The sequence below is a fragment of the Bombus pyrosoma genome, linkage group LG15 (genome assembly GCF_014825855.1).
Source record: "Bombus pyrosoma isolate SC7728 linkage group LG15, ASM1482585v1, whole genome shotgun sequence".
NCBI lineage: Eukaryota > Metazoa > Arthropoda > Insecta > Hymenoptera > Apidae > Bombus > Bombus pyrosoma.
Genome location: NC_057784.1, coordinates 10,721,602 through 10,734,928, shown reverse-complemented (window position 1 = coordinate 10,734,928; position 13,327 = coordinate 10,721,602). Strand labels below are relative to the sequence as shown.

Below are 13,327 nucleotides of genomic sequence, written 5' to 3'. Positions count from 1 at the left end.
CTCGTGTGTATATATATATATTCGTGAATATGTATATATATATATATATATATTCGTGTATATATATATATACACGAATAAAAATGAATGAAAGATACTCGACATTTAAAAGTAAAAAGATTAGTAGAGATGTAGAAACAGATGAAACATTTTTGTAAAACATTTTTATGTATAGGAACTATGTTTTGTAGATAAATTAATAAAGCAGAGTAAGATAAGTATTTCTTCGAATATTATAAAAATGTAAATATTAGCAAAAAATTATTTTACTCTGTTAGACGAAATTCCTATGTGATATAAATATGTTACGTGTTTTATATAAGCAAAACTAGATTAAACACTTGTTTCTTTTTTTACTATTTGTAGATAAGTATTCGGATTATTTAGGTGTGTTTTACTAGTTTCAATATTCTGTATATTTTGTTGTCTGTTTAAGCTCTCTACTTCATTGTTTGTATCTAAATTTTTTACAATATTACAAGAACTGTGCATAAGTGATGTCATATCAATCATAGAACTGATTAGTTTTTGTTTAGATCTCAATTCATCAGTGCACACATTAGAGGCACATTCAGTATTTCTTGTAGGAGTAATATATGTAGTTCGCATTAATTTATGTAAATTATCTTTAACTGCACTATTTACTTTAGGGAACGGTGATTCTAATTTGCTAAATGATTTTTGAGATAGGCGACTTTTATCACATAAATTTGAATTTGTAATATTTTGTAAGCCTGTAAATGATTTCAGATATTCACATTTTTTTAAACTGGTAAGGGATGTGATGTCATTTAATGAATTACAAAAATTATTCCTTAATGGTTTCACAGTCTCTATTGGAAGACAGTGCATGCTATTAGAATGAGTTAACCATTTTGATGTGGCACTAGACCGCCGTTCTTCTAATCCATGAAATTCATTCATACTTTGACAGTCTTTTTTTAACCATTTTGGGTCCATAATGGTATCTACAGTTTCATAAACTTCTGGTAAATTATGGTCGCTTTTTTCACTAGTCATCTGAGTAATAGATTCTATTTCCGAGCTATATTCTAAACTACATTGTTGTGAAACACTTTGCAGATGTTTTTCTTCATCAGTTTTGATGTCCATGTCTGAGTCATGTAAAGTTATACTCAGTAATTCTACTTTTTGGCAATTATTCCTCGCAGAGTTTGATACTGTGTTTAAAGAATCGTGTAATCTACAGTTATTATTAACTTTTCTTACATTTCCAAAAAGACCTTCTTGACCAATAACAAATCGCACTGGAACATTTCTTTCCTCTGAGATACTACCACCACTATCTGAGAGTATATTAACGTTTTTAATGTCATTTATTGGATTTAACTCAACATGGATATTCGTATTATTTACTTTTGCACTGCTACTTAAGATGGTTTGGTCTATATTATTATCTAATTTTGTAGTAGATCGTGGTACAGAAATGCAACTACCAGCATCACTCATGGTACCACCATCACCTTGTTTTCGAGGACCAAGATTATTATTTTTTGTATGACGACGTTGTTTTCTAAAAAATTTTCTAGCAACTCCACTTTGATGAGGATTATAAAACATTTCAACACAAGTTGGTTCAATATATGTTGTTACAGAATTATCAGATCTGTATTGCTGTCGATGTAATACAACTAAGTTCACATTGGTCATTTTTCTACCAACAGGTGAAACTTCTTGACTGGTTATAATGTCTGTAACTTTAAACGCATTATAAGTTTGCGACCTATTGGTGTATCTGGATGTACCAATGGAATTTGAATCAGATGTAACTTGAGTAGCCTGAGAATTAGACATTGGAGGTACCAAATTTTGTACTAATGATTGCGTTGCTATTACAGGATTTGCATCAGAGATACTTCTTGTTCGACAACATTGATTCTTTCGTTTTTGAAACCAGCAACCCATTTTTAACCATTGTGACCTAACATCATTTCGTGCAATCCCATAAAAAAAGAGGATGAAAATTCCAAGTGAACTAGAAAAAAGGGAATATAAAGTAGCAAATATAGTTTCATCAAACGAAATGTATGCACTTAATGGCTTTGTTATAGCTGCTGCTGCAGTAATCCATGATATTAAATATAAAATTAAAATAATAATTTGACCCTTTAGTTGAGTTATTTGAGAATGTTCTGAGTCATCAATATCAGATAAAACAGTCTGTGCACTGCGTGCACTATTCCTGCCTACAGAAAGATTTGTATTTGGTTCCAATAATTCTAAATCCATATTTTCCGTTGCTTGTGTACCTTCAGACAACTGAGCATTCATATCAACATTTTGAATTGAACATTTAATGAGTAAATGAAAAATAGATAAATATACAATTAGAAATCCAGCTGGAACAAACAATGCAACAAGAGCAGGAGCAGTTGTGAGAAAACAATATGAATATCCAGCGTATTCTCGTAAATTTATTGCGCCAGATATACCACAAATGATCATAGCTATACCCCAGCCAACTAGATACAGTCCTAATAATGGTTTCGGTATTGGTGGATCTTGAAGTTCATTATCTGGAATATCTTCGAGATCTGGTTTAGATAATTTTTTATACATATTGCTGTAAACAAATTAACCCTTTAATATTTGTTCATTGTATAGATTTTACAAAATGTAAAGATTAATTATATACCTTGCAAATACTGCCATCCATAATAAACAACATAAAGACAAGTAATGCAGAATAAGACCAACACCTTGACAAATTGGTATGTTTTCTGTTTGATAAATACCAATACTATAAAAAAATGATAATAATGCCATAGCAAACCAAGTATTAATAACACAATGTTTTGCTTTTTTAGGCATAGCAATTGATGTGTAACAGATAATGTATGTAACAGACATAATAACTAAACATGTTACTGTTGCAATACTTCCAATATATATTGCTGGATTTGAATACCTAAATTTGGCGCCGCTTATGCTGAAAATAGAAGTATTACAAATTAATTCATAAATATAAAAATTTATTAAATACATACCTGTTACCATTGTAATCAAATGTAGAAGTATCTTGTAAAAGGCCATAATATCCCAATCTATTGCAATGAAATACTATTAAGTTGTTTAATACATTTCTTAAATAGCAACCATCACTTGTCCAGCCTCCTGATTTATTTAATGTTTCATCCCAAACTACGGGTAATAATTTTTTTCCGGCGTAGTAGTATAAAGGTGCCTTTAACATAATGTATACAGGTTCGGTTAAATTTTGTATTGACATTCCATCTGAAAAAAGATTCATATTATTATATTATTTTTACGTTTTAAATAAGTATTTTTGGCGTTAGTTTTAATTACATACATAACTTGCTTCCAATAACACATGATGGAATATCCATATTATCATTGTTAATTATTTTAGGAAACAATCTACTATTGCTATATACAGAAATCATTAATTGATGAGCAGTAACTTCTTGTGAATATTGTAATAAAGATGCAGGTAGGTGTATTGATGCTTCAATTATTCTATCTTTTATATTAATCGGAGATGTTCTATTGTTTGTTGTACATTGTAAAAATCGTATTTCTGGATTATTATTGGAATACCATGTACATATTAATCCTGTAAAACTATCGCGTTTCACTCTGAATTCTTCTAGTGCCATGTTTTTCTTATAAAATTGTATAGATGGAGTAAACTGTATAATCTTTTCTACAGCTTTTATTAGTCGCGTGCAAGATTTAAAGGAAATTTCAGCCTTTTTTAAAATATTCTTTGGTACATTAATCAGAGTACTAATGACATCAATTAACATCGAACCAAGTTCTTTTTCTTCAGTTACAAAATTTAAGTAATTTTCTATAGTTTGAGTTATGAAATCAACTTCAATAGGATCGGTTATTTTTATGGTATTTCCTGTATAATTTTTGAATTTCTTTGCACTTTCTAATAAACTGATCCTTGTAAGTGAAAGATTAACTTTAGAAAATTGTTCTAAACTTTTTGTTATATGTGATATGTAAGGGCATAATTCTGTGTTTAAATTCTCCCAATATCCTGTAATATTACATTGATAAGAAGCTTTTAAAGGCATTTGCATTAAACCTGATAAGTGGTTGCCTTCGCATGGTAATTCTGCCCTCCATCCTACTATAGTTTTTGGCCATGTATAAATACCTTTATTATTTTTAGTTACTGTAACATAATGATTTATTAGACTTATATTAAAATTTGAAGTATACATTTTATTTTACCTGCTAGAGGACAGTAACGAGTTTCTTCAGAGATAACTATTACACTGATTGCTTTTGTTCTATTACCATTTACAGAAACTAACAAACAGATCCATTGGCCATTGTGTTCTTCTTTAACAGGAACAATACTAAGAGAACTATAAAAATTATAATTTTACTATGCATATATATAAATGCTTTGATTTACACTACATGTATTAAATGCTAAAATACCTGTCCACAATGCCACTATCTGCAAGATATCTGTTATCCACTTTAATATTAGATAAACTTTTTTGTGGATCTAGAAATGTGTTTAAATCTACAATTTCAGAAGTAGTATTAGGATACCACAACCAACTTAGTCTTGCATTTCTATCTTCTGTTATACTAGGTGCTCTGCATTTTAAAGTTATAGAATCTCCAGCAAATACTACTTGATTATGAACTGGCCGAAGTTCAATTGTGGGAGGTAACCACTGACATTGAATATTTTCTGAATATTTCAATTTCTTCACAAATTCACCTTTGATATTTACAGGTGATACACATTTTGGGGCAGGACTGAAATATTTCAAAAGCTTATTACACTATGATACACATTATACCCTATATGATTACTAAATCTCTATTTTTGTATTTAAAAAATATATTACTTTAATTTAATAGAACTGTTATGAATCCAATTACTGAACCAGTATAATTCACAGTCACATCTCCATGGATTGTTAGATAAATCTCTGAAATATAAATTAAAATTTGAGTAACTTTGTTCAATTTATATGAATTCATATATTATATTTAACTTACTTACAACTGTTTTAAAGATTTCAGACCATAAAATGTACCCTCCATTAAAGTTGTTAATTTATTTTCGTTTAATTTCCTATAATATATTTTTATAGATCAGTGTTTTTTTTTTTTTAAATACTCATGAGTATAATTATACGTATATATGTGCACGCATGCACGCACACACATAACCGGTAAAACAAATATGAAGAAAGTAAATAAAAATTGAAACTAGAGACTCACTTACAAGCGCTCTAAAGCCAGTAAATTATGAAATAATGATGGTTTCACCACACTTATGTTGTTGCCAGACAAATCACTAATAATCAAGTAAATAATATGTAAGATAAAAGAATATACATAAAAATATACACCAATATATTTTACAAAATCTGTAAACTTACAGCCTTTTCAAATTTGACAACTTGCTAAATGTATGAGCATCTATAGTTGAAATTTGATTTTTACTTAAATCCCTGAATAAAAATTGAATATATTTGTAGCATTAATATATTCAATAATAAATAATGTATGATTCATAATAATAACAAATATATTAATATTCTTACAATCTCTCTAAATTTCCAAGACCATCAAAAGAATTTTCACCAATAAAATTTATATCATTTTGCGATAAGTTCAAACGTTTCAAATTTGTCAAATTCTTAAATATATTAGCTTCAATAGCATAAATATCATTCTTGCTCAAATCTCTGAAATATATTAAGTACAATAAAAATATTACAACTAAAAATAAGTATTACTCTGTGTGCTACAGAATAATTGATAATAGTACAATTAGTATTATAATCTTACAATTGAACTAATTCCACACTGACACTATCAAGATTGATATCCCTAATGTTCTGCAATTCATTACTACATTTAATACGTAGCCATTCTGCTTGTGCACCAAGTTTACATGTGCAATACTTTGGACATGTCTGGATTGTTTCTCCTCTTGTTTGAATTAAAATTAAAAACAATAAAATAGCTTTCATTTTAAAAAAGGCAGATTTTTACCTAAAGAATATCAATTTTATTTAATAAGAAAATCGGAATTAGTAACTTAACAAATTAACGTTTACAAATTATTTATAAAAGCAAATATTTTAAGTATAAACATTGAAAATATATAAAACATTGATACAATTATATATTTTGATAATTATTGATATAATTATATATTTGAACAGAATTCAAAATTTCAAGCAAAATTCTTGTAAAACTAAACATATAATTTTCATTCATAATTTACAATATTTTAATATAATAATGAGAACATAATAGAATGATTTCATGTAAGTATAAATAATGAATTTATATATAAACGTTAAATACTTACGACAATGAAAGGAATTTTATTTATCATATTGTTTTAATGTTATATGCCATATATTATGATTATTTGATAACTGTAAACATAATTATAAGAGAACAAGCTTACGGATATTTGTATACACTTCCCATAACAATAAAAGACAACCTACGAATTGTCATAGTCATAAACCATTGACTATATACATGCATATCTGTATCTAGAACTAATTATAGGCTGATTTTCACATATTACGTATATATTTTAAGAAAGAATTATTTTTATTTTATTTGTTATAATACGGCCTTAAAAGATCACTTTTGAGATGTAAATTATAAGGTAGATATGTAAAATATCGCAGTAACATGTTTATGCAATAACAAATATTCATAAAGATTTAAGTTGTTTTGAAAAATAACAATTTTCATAAGGATTCGTCATAATAGTTGAATCTAACCTGTAATTGCTCTTTAAATATTGTTGATGAAGTAAAGTATTTAATCATTAAATATCAAATATATATGTGTAAAAGTCTGTAAACATCAAGCAAAAAGGTGAAAATATATAATTGGAAACATATCTTGTAAAAAATGTCTGCATTTTTGTTTTATACTTTGTTTTATATTTTAATGTCAGGATGTATCATATATCCACCTACAGAATTTGTGTCAGCCGGTCTAACCATAAAAGATATATTTTCGAATTTGTTAGGCAGTGAAAATGAATTTTTTGTGCAATATCACATAAGAAAAAGTGTCATTACATTACTTATATATTCCATGCTCCCGTTTGGTAAATATATTTATTTTTCTCTTATTCTAAATGTTGTACTGTTTGTTAAAATAAGTTTTTCTTTTAATTAGGTTATGCGTTTGGTTTAGTTCTGTTTGGACACATAGACGCTGTCAATGTATTATTAAGTCATGTCAATTTATGGTCAATATTTGTTACTTGTTCTATATTGATACCACTATATACTTTATCTAAAATTTTAATATGGTCAATGAATAATTGGAGCAAGCATCCTATAGCAAAAAATCTTGCAGTTTACTGTAACAGCAATAACAATAATAACAGTATACCATGGACTACAGTAGCTTCTGATATTAATGTAGAATATCAAAGGTTATATATTAAACTGAGAATTATTATTCTTGTAATATATTATTCCTGAAGATGACTCAATCATTAATATTTTATTTTAGAATAGATAAGATAATACTTACTACAAATAGTATAACATGCGTAATAGCTACTGATAATTGGATAATTAAAGTTTTGCCTTATACAATAATGGTTGCCCATCAGAGTGATACAGCTTTAATAGTTAACAGAAGTGACACTCACGAAATGTCACCTGTGACAAGAGGAGAAGTTCAGTTTATTAATATTGAGGTATATTTTGTTATTCTAAATTAGTCTTTACCCTAGGAATTTTTGATTTGTATTAGGACTTTATCTCTCATTAATTGAAGTTCCATTGATGTGTAGGTAAAACCTACTAGAACAGGATCACAGCCTTTTGACATACGATTAAATGTATTTGATTTTAAAAATCTGCAAGACAAAGTCTCTCGTCCCATCACTATATTACAAAACATTACATTTCATAAAACTTTACTTGATAAATTCATTGATAATTTTAAAGAACATGTACAAGAAAATCCACATTATGGATATGCAGAGGTATGTGTATTTTATTTTTTTTTTTCACAAATTTAATATTTTATTTGACTAAATAAAACCTAATTATACTATAAAAATGTTTGAAGGAATTAAGTCAATGTATAGGATGTATGCAAGCTCTATCAAATGTAAAATTACATAAACAATGTAGTAGTGATATAGGAAGTGGAAATCCTGAAGACTGCATGGTATGTTACTGTCGTCCAATGTGGTGCCTAGAATGTATGGCAAAATGGTTAGTATGTGAAATATATATATATATATATATATTTAATGTAGGTATATTATTAAAAATATTTATTATAGGTTTGCGTCAAGACAAGATGAAAATGCACCTGAAACATGGTTATCTTCTAAATGTACTTGTCCAGTATGCAGAGCACGATTTTGTATTTTAGATGTATGTCTTATACAGTCAATTTAAATATAAAAATAATATTTTAATACATGATTATATTTTTAAAGTTATCTTCGTTACATAACATATTTTACCTAGTAACAGCAATGAACAATAATAATAATAATAATAATAATATAACTATATTGGAATAAATGGGTAGAAAAAGTAAGCAGTAAAACAATATAATGGCTAAATCATATCTTTTACGATTCATTGTGATATATGATATAAGGAATATTAGTTTTATTTATTAAAGTTTTTATTAAGTCTAAACATTGATATCTTATCATTGATATTAAGTCTAACATAATATTATATTAGAAAATCAATAATTACATAATCTTATATATTTTAGTAAAGTATATAAAATTACTGACAATAAAAGATACGTTTGATATTTATTAAAAATAGTTTGAAATTAAGTATGTCGTATATTACAGGATGGGTTAGAAAAATTCAGGTATGATCAGTTCGAGAATTGGAGATCAAACTATTGAGCGAAGACGAAAGCGTCTGTTTACTGCCAATCCGATTCGATTTCAAATTGTCGATTTGCCCGAGTCTGCCTGAATTTTCCTGATCCATTCCAAATCGGTATTTTGAGGTTTCGCACACTCCTATTGTCTAAACCATGGAAACATTAGGTATGTCAATATTTATGCGACCATTAATCGAGGAGCAATATTCATAGCCATAAGTTCTTGGAAAAGTAATTTTGCCGCATATGGTAGCCTAATTTGAGAAATTTGTGTTTTGTTTTTACATCCTTTGCATTCAAATGTATTATTCCTCAAATTGGCTATTGCGATTAAACCACAAAAGTTACATATATGTATCCGATATGGATCTGATACTTCGAATAAACGTTCTCTTAGAAATTGTGCAGCTCCATGGGAAATTTGACAATCACGTTCCATTTCACCAAATCGTAAACCTCCATCTCTGAACATTACATATCAACATATGAATATTAATATGAATAAATAAATATAAAGAACAAAAGAAGTATATATAATTTACCTTGCCCTTCCTTCCATAGGCTGTCTAACTAAAATTTGTACGGGTCCCCGAGCTCTACTATGAATTTTATCATCCACCATATGTTTCAAACGTTGATAATAAGTTGGTCCTAAAAAGACTTGAGCATTTATCTTGCGGCCAGTGTGACCATTATACATGACTTCATTCCCTCTCAGTTGATAACCATATTCTTGTAAAAGTGTAGAAATTTTCTGTACATTTACAGCGTCATTAAATGGAGTAGCATCGCCAATTTCACCTACAAAAAAATATATTATAATTAACTTATTAAATATATTATTCATTTTATATAATATTTATGTTGATAAGAATAAAAGCAAATAGATACCTTTATTAGCAGACACCTTCCCCTGTATACACTCAATTAAGTGACCAATAGTCATACGCGATGGGATAGCATGAGGATTGATTATAATGTCTGGCGTGAGACCTTCACATGAAAATGGCATATCTTCTTGTCTGTATTGAATTCCGCAGGTACCTTTTTGTCCATGCCGAGAAGCAAATTTATCACCAATTTGTGGAATACGAACGCTGCGTACGCGTATTTTACAAAATTTATATCCTTCACTGTTCAAAGTTAACATTACTTGATCTACTATCCCAGTTTCACTATTACGTAAAAAGGTTGATGCATCCCGTTTTGTAAAACGTTTTGTAGTACTATCTAACTGTAAATATTAATAGGATATAAGGAGATATAAATAAATTTGATTAATACAATTTCTATATGATTACATACCTCATCATCTGCTTCTGGAAGAGTAATAGTTTTACCTATAACTACATCATCTCCGGATACGCGAATTCCAGGAGCAATAATTCCATCATCATCTAATTTATCATAAATAGCATTACGCATCCCTTGACAAGTTTGGCGTGTAGGTTTTTCAAATTGCTCTTCTTGATCTCCAATTCTCTTGGATTCTGAATCTTTATAGGATCTATAGAATACAGATCTAAAGAAACCTCTCTCAACAGCACTAGCATTTAAAATGACACTGTCTTCTTGATTATAACCAGTATAACATAATATAGCAACTATACTGTTAATTCCAGCTGGAAGTTCACGAAACCTAAGGTATTCCATAGATCTGGTAGTCACTAAAGGTTTATGAGGATAATATAGTACATGTGCCAAAGTATCCATTCGAACATGAAAGTTTGTAATATATACTCCCATAGCTTGTTTACCCATAGCACTTTGATAAGTATTTCTTGGACTTTGATTGTGATCAGGGAATGGAATAATAGAGGCACACACTCCCAGAATCATTGCTGGATGAATTTCACAATGTGTATATGTTGTACAATATGCATATTCCTTTTCTTGCCTCAAATCTTCAGGGGACATTGCAATCATAACAGTTTCCTCTTCTAAAGTATCAATATATTCAACAACTCCGCTACCAACTAATTCTTGCCAGCCATCATTATTGTAATCTCTTTCTTTTAACATGTCAATATGTCTTTTCTTTAATAATAAGGTTTGTCCTTCAACAATTAATAAAGGCCTACTGATTCTTCCTGCATCTGTATATATTCTGATTTCACGATCTCTAATATCTCTTATCATAGATACTTCTGATACAATAATGTCCATTTGTCTTCTTAATTTACGTAAAGTAGCCATTAATTGATCTGGGTCTCTGTGAATACCAACCCAACAACCATTTACGAATATTTTTGTTGCATCAGCTATTGCACTTGGTGCAATTTCTTCTAAATTTTCCATAGACCATTCCTCTAAGAATTCAAGAATTGGCGAAGGTTGAGATCCAACGCTAATGTAAGCCATCAGTGCTAAATTTTTTACTAGACCAACTGCGGCACCTTCAGGGGTTTCTGCAGGACATAACATACCCCATAACGTATTATGTAATTGACGCGGCTTGGCCAATTTTCCATCTCTTCCAATTGGAGAATTCACTCTTCTTAAATGTGATAGTGTTGAAGCAAATGTCAACCTGTTCAATACTTGTGATACACCAGCTCTAGCTTGATGAGCCTTTTTTTGATCTCCCCAATTTCCTGTAGCAAGTGAGTATCTCAAGCCATCAGTAATAATTTTAGTTTTTATGGCAAGTTCAAGGTTAAAATCTTTTCCCCTATCTATGAATTTCTGTGCATACAATCGCACTTCTTTCATTAAATTTTTAAATAGTCCCCTAAATAGGAATGCCAATAATGGACCAGCTAGGTCTAATCTTTTATTACCATAGTGATCTCGATCATCTAATTCTCTTCGACCTAAAGAGGCTGATAATAAACGGTGCACCATGTACCCAAGAAAGTAAGCCTTTTTGGTTTCACAAAAATCACTTATGCCTACATGTGGAAGCATCTCCTTTTGTAAAATTTCTCTAGCATATTTAATACGCTTTTCTTTAGTTACTCCAGGTCTTGCACCTCTAGTACCAATAAAATTTAGAGCCACGTTTTGTTCTTGTATTACAAATGCCTCATCTAAGGAAGGTTTTACCATTTCCATCATTTCAGGATCATCAAAATCATATATGATATGTTCTAAAATATCACGATCAGCTACAAATCCAAGTGCACGGAATACAATCATAATAGGAATTTCTTGTTTAATGTATGGGATAATTGCAATAATACGTTGACCTATAGCAGACTTTTTAATACTAGCTCCACTCTTTGCCATCATATTAATCCACAATGTAGATGTAGGACGTGAACTATGTTCCAAACAAGATCGAATTTCTGATTTATATGCATATTTACCGTCTTTCATACTAAAGACATAAACAGTATTTGTTGCCATTTTTTCTTGTGCAATCAGCACTTTCTCTGAACCATTAATAATAAAATAGCCTCCAGGATCTAATGGACATTCATTCAATTCTGTTAAATCACGATCAGATAAGCCAGCAAGTAAACAATATTTTGATCTCAACATAATTGGAATCTTTCCTATAAATGTCTTTTGATGTTGAGTTTCAATAGGATCTTCTCCATCTTTTACAATTGTTTTAGTTATATCTACATACAGTGGTGCAGAATATGTCAAATTTCTTAGTCTTGCCTCATTAGGCATCATAGGAGATGGAGCTCCATCTTTTTCCCAATGTGTAGGCTTAGACAAATAAATTTGTTCAAATTTCAGTAAGTGTCTAACTGGATTTTCTATTTCGCCCGAAGTATGTTGTGCTTCTGCTTGTAAATCAATTTGTGGTGAGTCTTCAACAATTCTTTGAACTGACATTTCAATAAATTCATCAAAACTATCAAGTTGTTGTCTCACAAGACCTTTTTCATCAAAATAGGCATTAATAACAATCCAACAGGCTTCCTGCCAAAGTTTTGACGAAATTTCTTCTGCATCTTCATCGTCGTATTGATCTAACAAAAAGATATATTTAGTCATAATTTTCAACAGTTATTAAGATTAATAATTTTATAATTTATATAACATTGAAACACATAAATTACGAAATGAGAAAAATAATGCACTTTCCCATAAAGAGGTAAAAAATAAAATATGTGTTTGTAGGTTAGGTATAATGTTATATCATATTTTTGAATGCTAATACAAATATTAATCATTTCGATATTTTTATATATTAACATCAGTATAAATTCTTACCATCTTCCAGAGAATACATGTTGTGGTTATGATAATTTTATATAATGTTAAGAAATGCAGAATATTATAAACTTTATACTTGTTCGGTATTATCCGTGGTGCAATATAAATATTTTTAGATGATCATAAGTCAATCACCAATGCGACCGCTACTGCAACGTTTTCCATTCGCCGGAAATGGTTTCATCAATCCTCTTCGCGCCAGTTATTGTTCGTTCGGCGTCACGGTCCGTGACAGGGAGGAAATTTCCCTTCTATGCGTGGTCTCTATATTCCT

General features: G+C 29.4%; 3 protein-coding genes and 1 long non-coding RNA gene across 9 annotated transcripts; 2 read left to right on the top strand and 2 right to left on the bottom strand.

Moving 5' to 3' along the window:
- Nucleotides 1-117: 117 nt before the first annotated feature.
- On the bottom strand, nt 118-6,506 carry LOC122575662 (adhesion G protein-coupled receptor A3). 4 transcript variants are annotated; one of them, XM_043744958.1, is made up of 14 exons: nt 6,344-6,506; nt 5,815-6,021; nt 5,568-5,711; nt 5,403-5,474; nt 5,246-5,317; nt 5,021-5,092; nt 4,863-4,946; nt 4,441-4,770; nt 4,228-4,364; nt 3,332-4,168; nt 3,009-3,255; nt 2,657-2,950; nt 1,231-2,584; nt 901-1,115 (listed from the first exon to the last, which is right to left on the bottom strand). In XM_043744958.1, exons 2-14 carry the CDS (start codon nt 5,997-5,999, stop codon nt 1,053-1,055), a joined length of 3,891 nt encoding a protein of 1,296 aa, XP_043600893.1. In that variant the 5' UTR covers nt 6,000-6,021; nt 6,344-6,506; the 3' UTR covers nt 901-1,052. The 4 variants fall into 4 exon arrangements, with proteins under 4 accessions (XP_043600890.1, XP_043600891.1, XP_043600892.1 ...); XM_043744955.1 differs by having other exon boundaries at nt 118-2,584; XM_043744956.1 differs by having other exon boundaries at nt 118-2,584; nt 6,446-6,470.
- Nucleotides 4,558-4,872, top strand: LOC122575685. Its single transcript, XR_006319501.1, has 2 exons — nt 4,558-4,678; nt 4,748-4,872. It is a non-coding gene; the product is annotated as an uncharacterized LOC122575685 (long non-coding RNA).
- Nucleotides 6,507-6,639: 133 nt separating the features above from the next.
- LOC122575680 (E3 ubiquitin-protein ligase TM129) lies at nt 6,640-8,446 on the top strand. 3 transcript variants are annotated; one of them, XM_043744986.1, is made up of 7 exons: nt 6,640-6,655; nt 6,953-7,108; nt 7,180-7,441; nt 7,522-7,711; nt 7,808-8,002; nt 8,089-8,237; nt 8,309-8,446. In XM_043744986.1, the coding sequence occupies exons 2-7, from the start codon at nt 7,096-7,098 to the stop codon at nt 8,424-8,426; spliced, it is 927 nt and encodes a 308-aa protein (XP_043600921.1). In that variant the 5' UTR covers nt 6,640-6,655; nt 6,953-7,095; the 3' UTR covers nt 8,427-8,446. The 3 variants fall into 3 exon arrangements, with proteins under 3 accessions (XP_043600921.1, XP_043600918.1, XP_043600919.1); XM_043744984.1 differs by lacking the exon at nt 6,640-6,655 and adding an exon at nt 6,724-6,870; XM_043744983.1 differs by lacking the exon at nt 6,640-6,655 and having other exon boundaries at nt 6,717-7,108.
- Nucleotides 8,447-8,615: 169 nt separating this feature from the next.
- On the bottom strand, nt 8,616-13,212 carry LOC122575664 (DNA-directed RNA polymerase II subunit RPB2). Its single transcript, XM_043744959.1, has 5 exons — nt 13,051-13,212; nt 10,186-12,806; nt 9,772-10,114; nt 9,423-9,681; nt 8,616-9,344 (listed from the first exon to the last, which is right to left on the bottom strand). The coding sequence occupies exons 1-5, from the start codon at nt 13,067-13,069 to the stop codon at nt 9,059-9,061; spliced, it is 3,528 nt and encodes a 1,175-aa protein (XP_043600894.1). The 5' UTR covers nt 13,070-13,212; the 3' UTR covers nt 8,616-9,058.
- Between the last annotated feature and the right edge of the window lie 115 nt (nt 13,213-13,327).

Bases quoted from the DNA above. Each gene is read 5' to 3' on its own strand.
- LOC122575662 (XM_043744955.1), bottom strand. From the start codon at position 5,999: ATGAAAGCTATTTTATTGTTTTTAATTTTAATTCAAACAAGAGGAGAA. The intron at 4,365-4,440 runs GTATTTTAGCAT...TAATTTTTATAG, and splicing joins GATAGTGGCATTGTGGACAG to TTCTCTTAGTATTGTTCCTG. The intron at 3,256-3,331 runs GTATGTAATTAA...ATCTTTTTTCAG, and splicing joins TGTTATTGGAAGCAAGTTAT to ATGGAATGTCAATACAAAAT.
- LOC122575680 (XM_043744983.1), top strand. From the start codon at position 6,907: ATGTCTGCATTTTTGTTTTATACTTTGTTTTATATTTTAATGTCAGGA. The intron at 7,109-7,179 runs GTAAATATATTT...TCTTTTAATTAG, and splicing joins ATATTCCATGCTCCCGTTTG to GTTATGCGTTTGGTTTAGTT. The intron at 8,003-8,088 runs GTATGTGTATTT...AAATGTTTGAAG, and splicing joins CACATTATGGATATGCAGAG to GAATTAAGTCAATGTATAGG.
- LOC122575664 (XM_043744959.1), bottom strand. The intron at 10,115-10,185 runs GTATGTAATCAT...TAATATTTACAG, and splicing joins TTCCAGAAGCAGATGATGAG to TTAGATAGTACTACAAAACG. The intron at 9,345-9,422 runs GTAAATTATATA...TGTAATGTTCAG, and splicing joins CCTATGGAAGGAAGGGCAAG to AGATGGAGGTTTACGATTTG.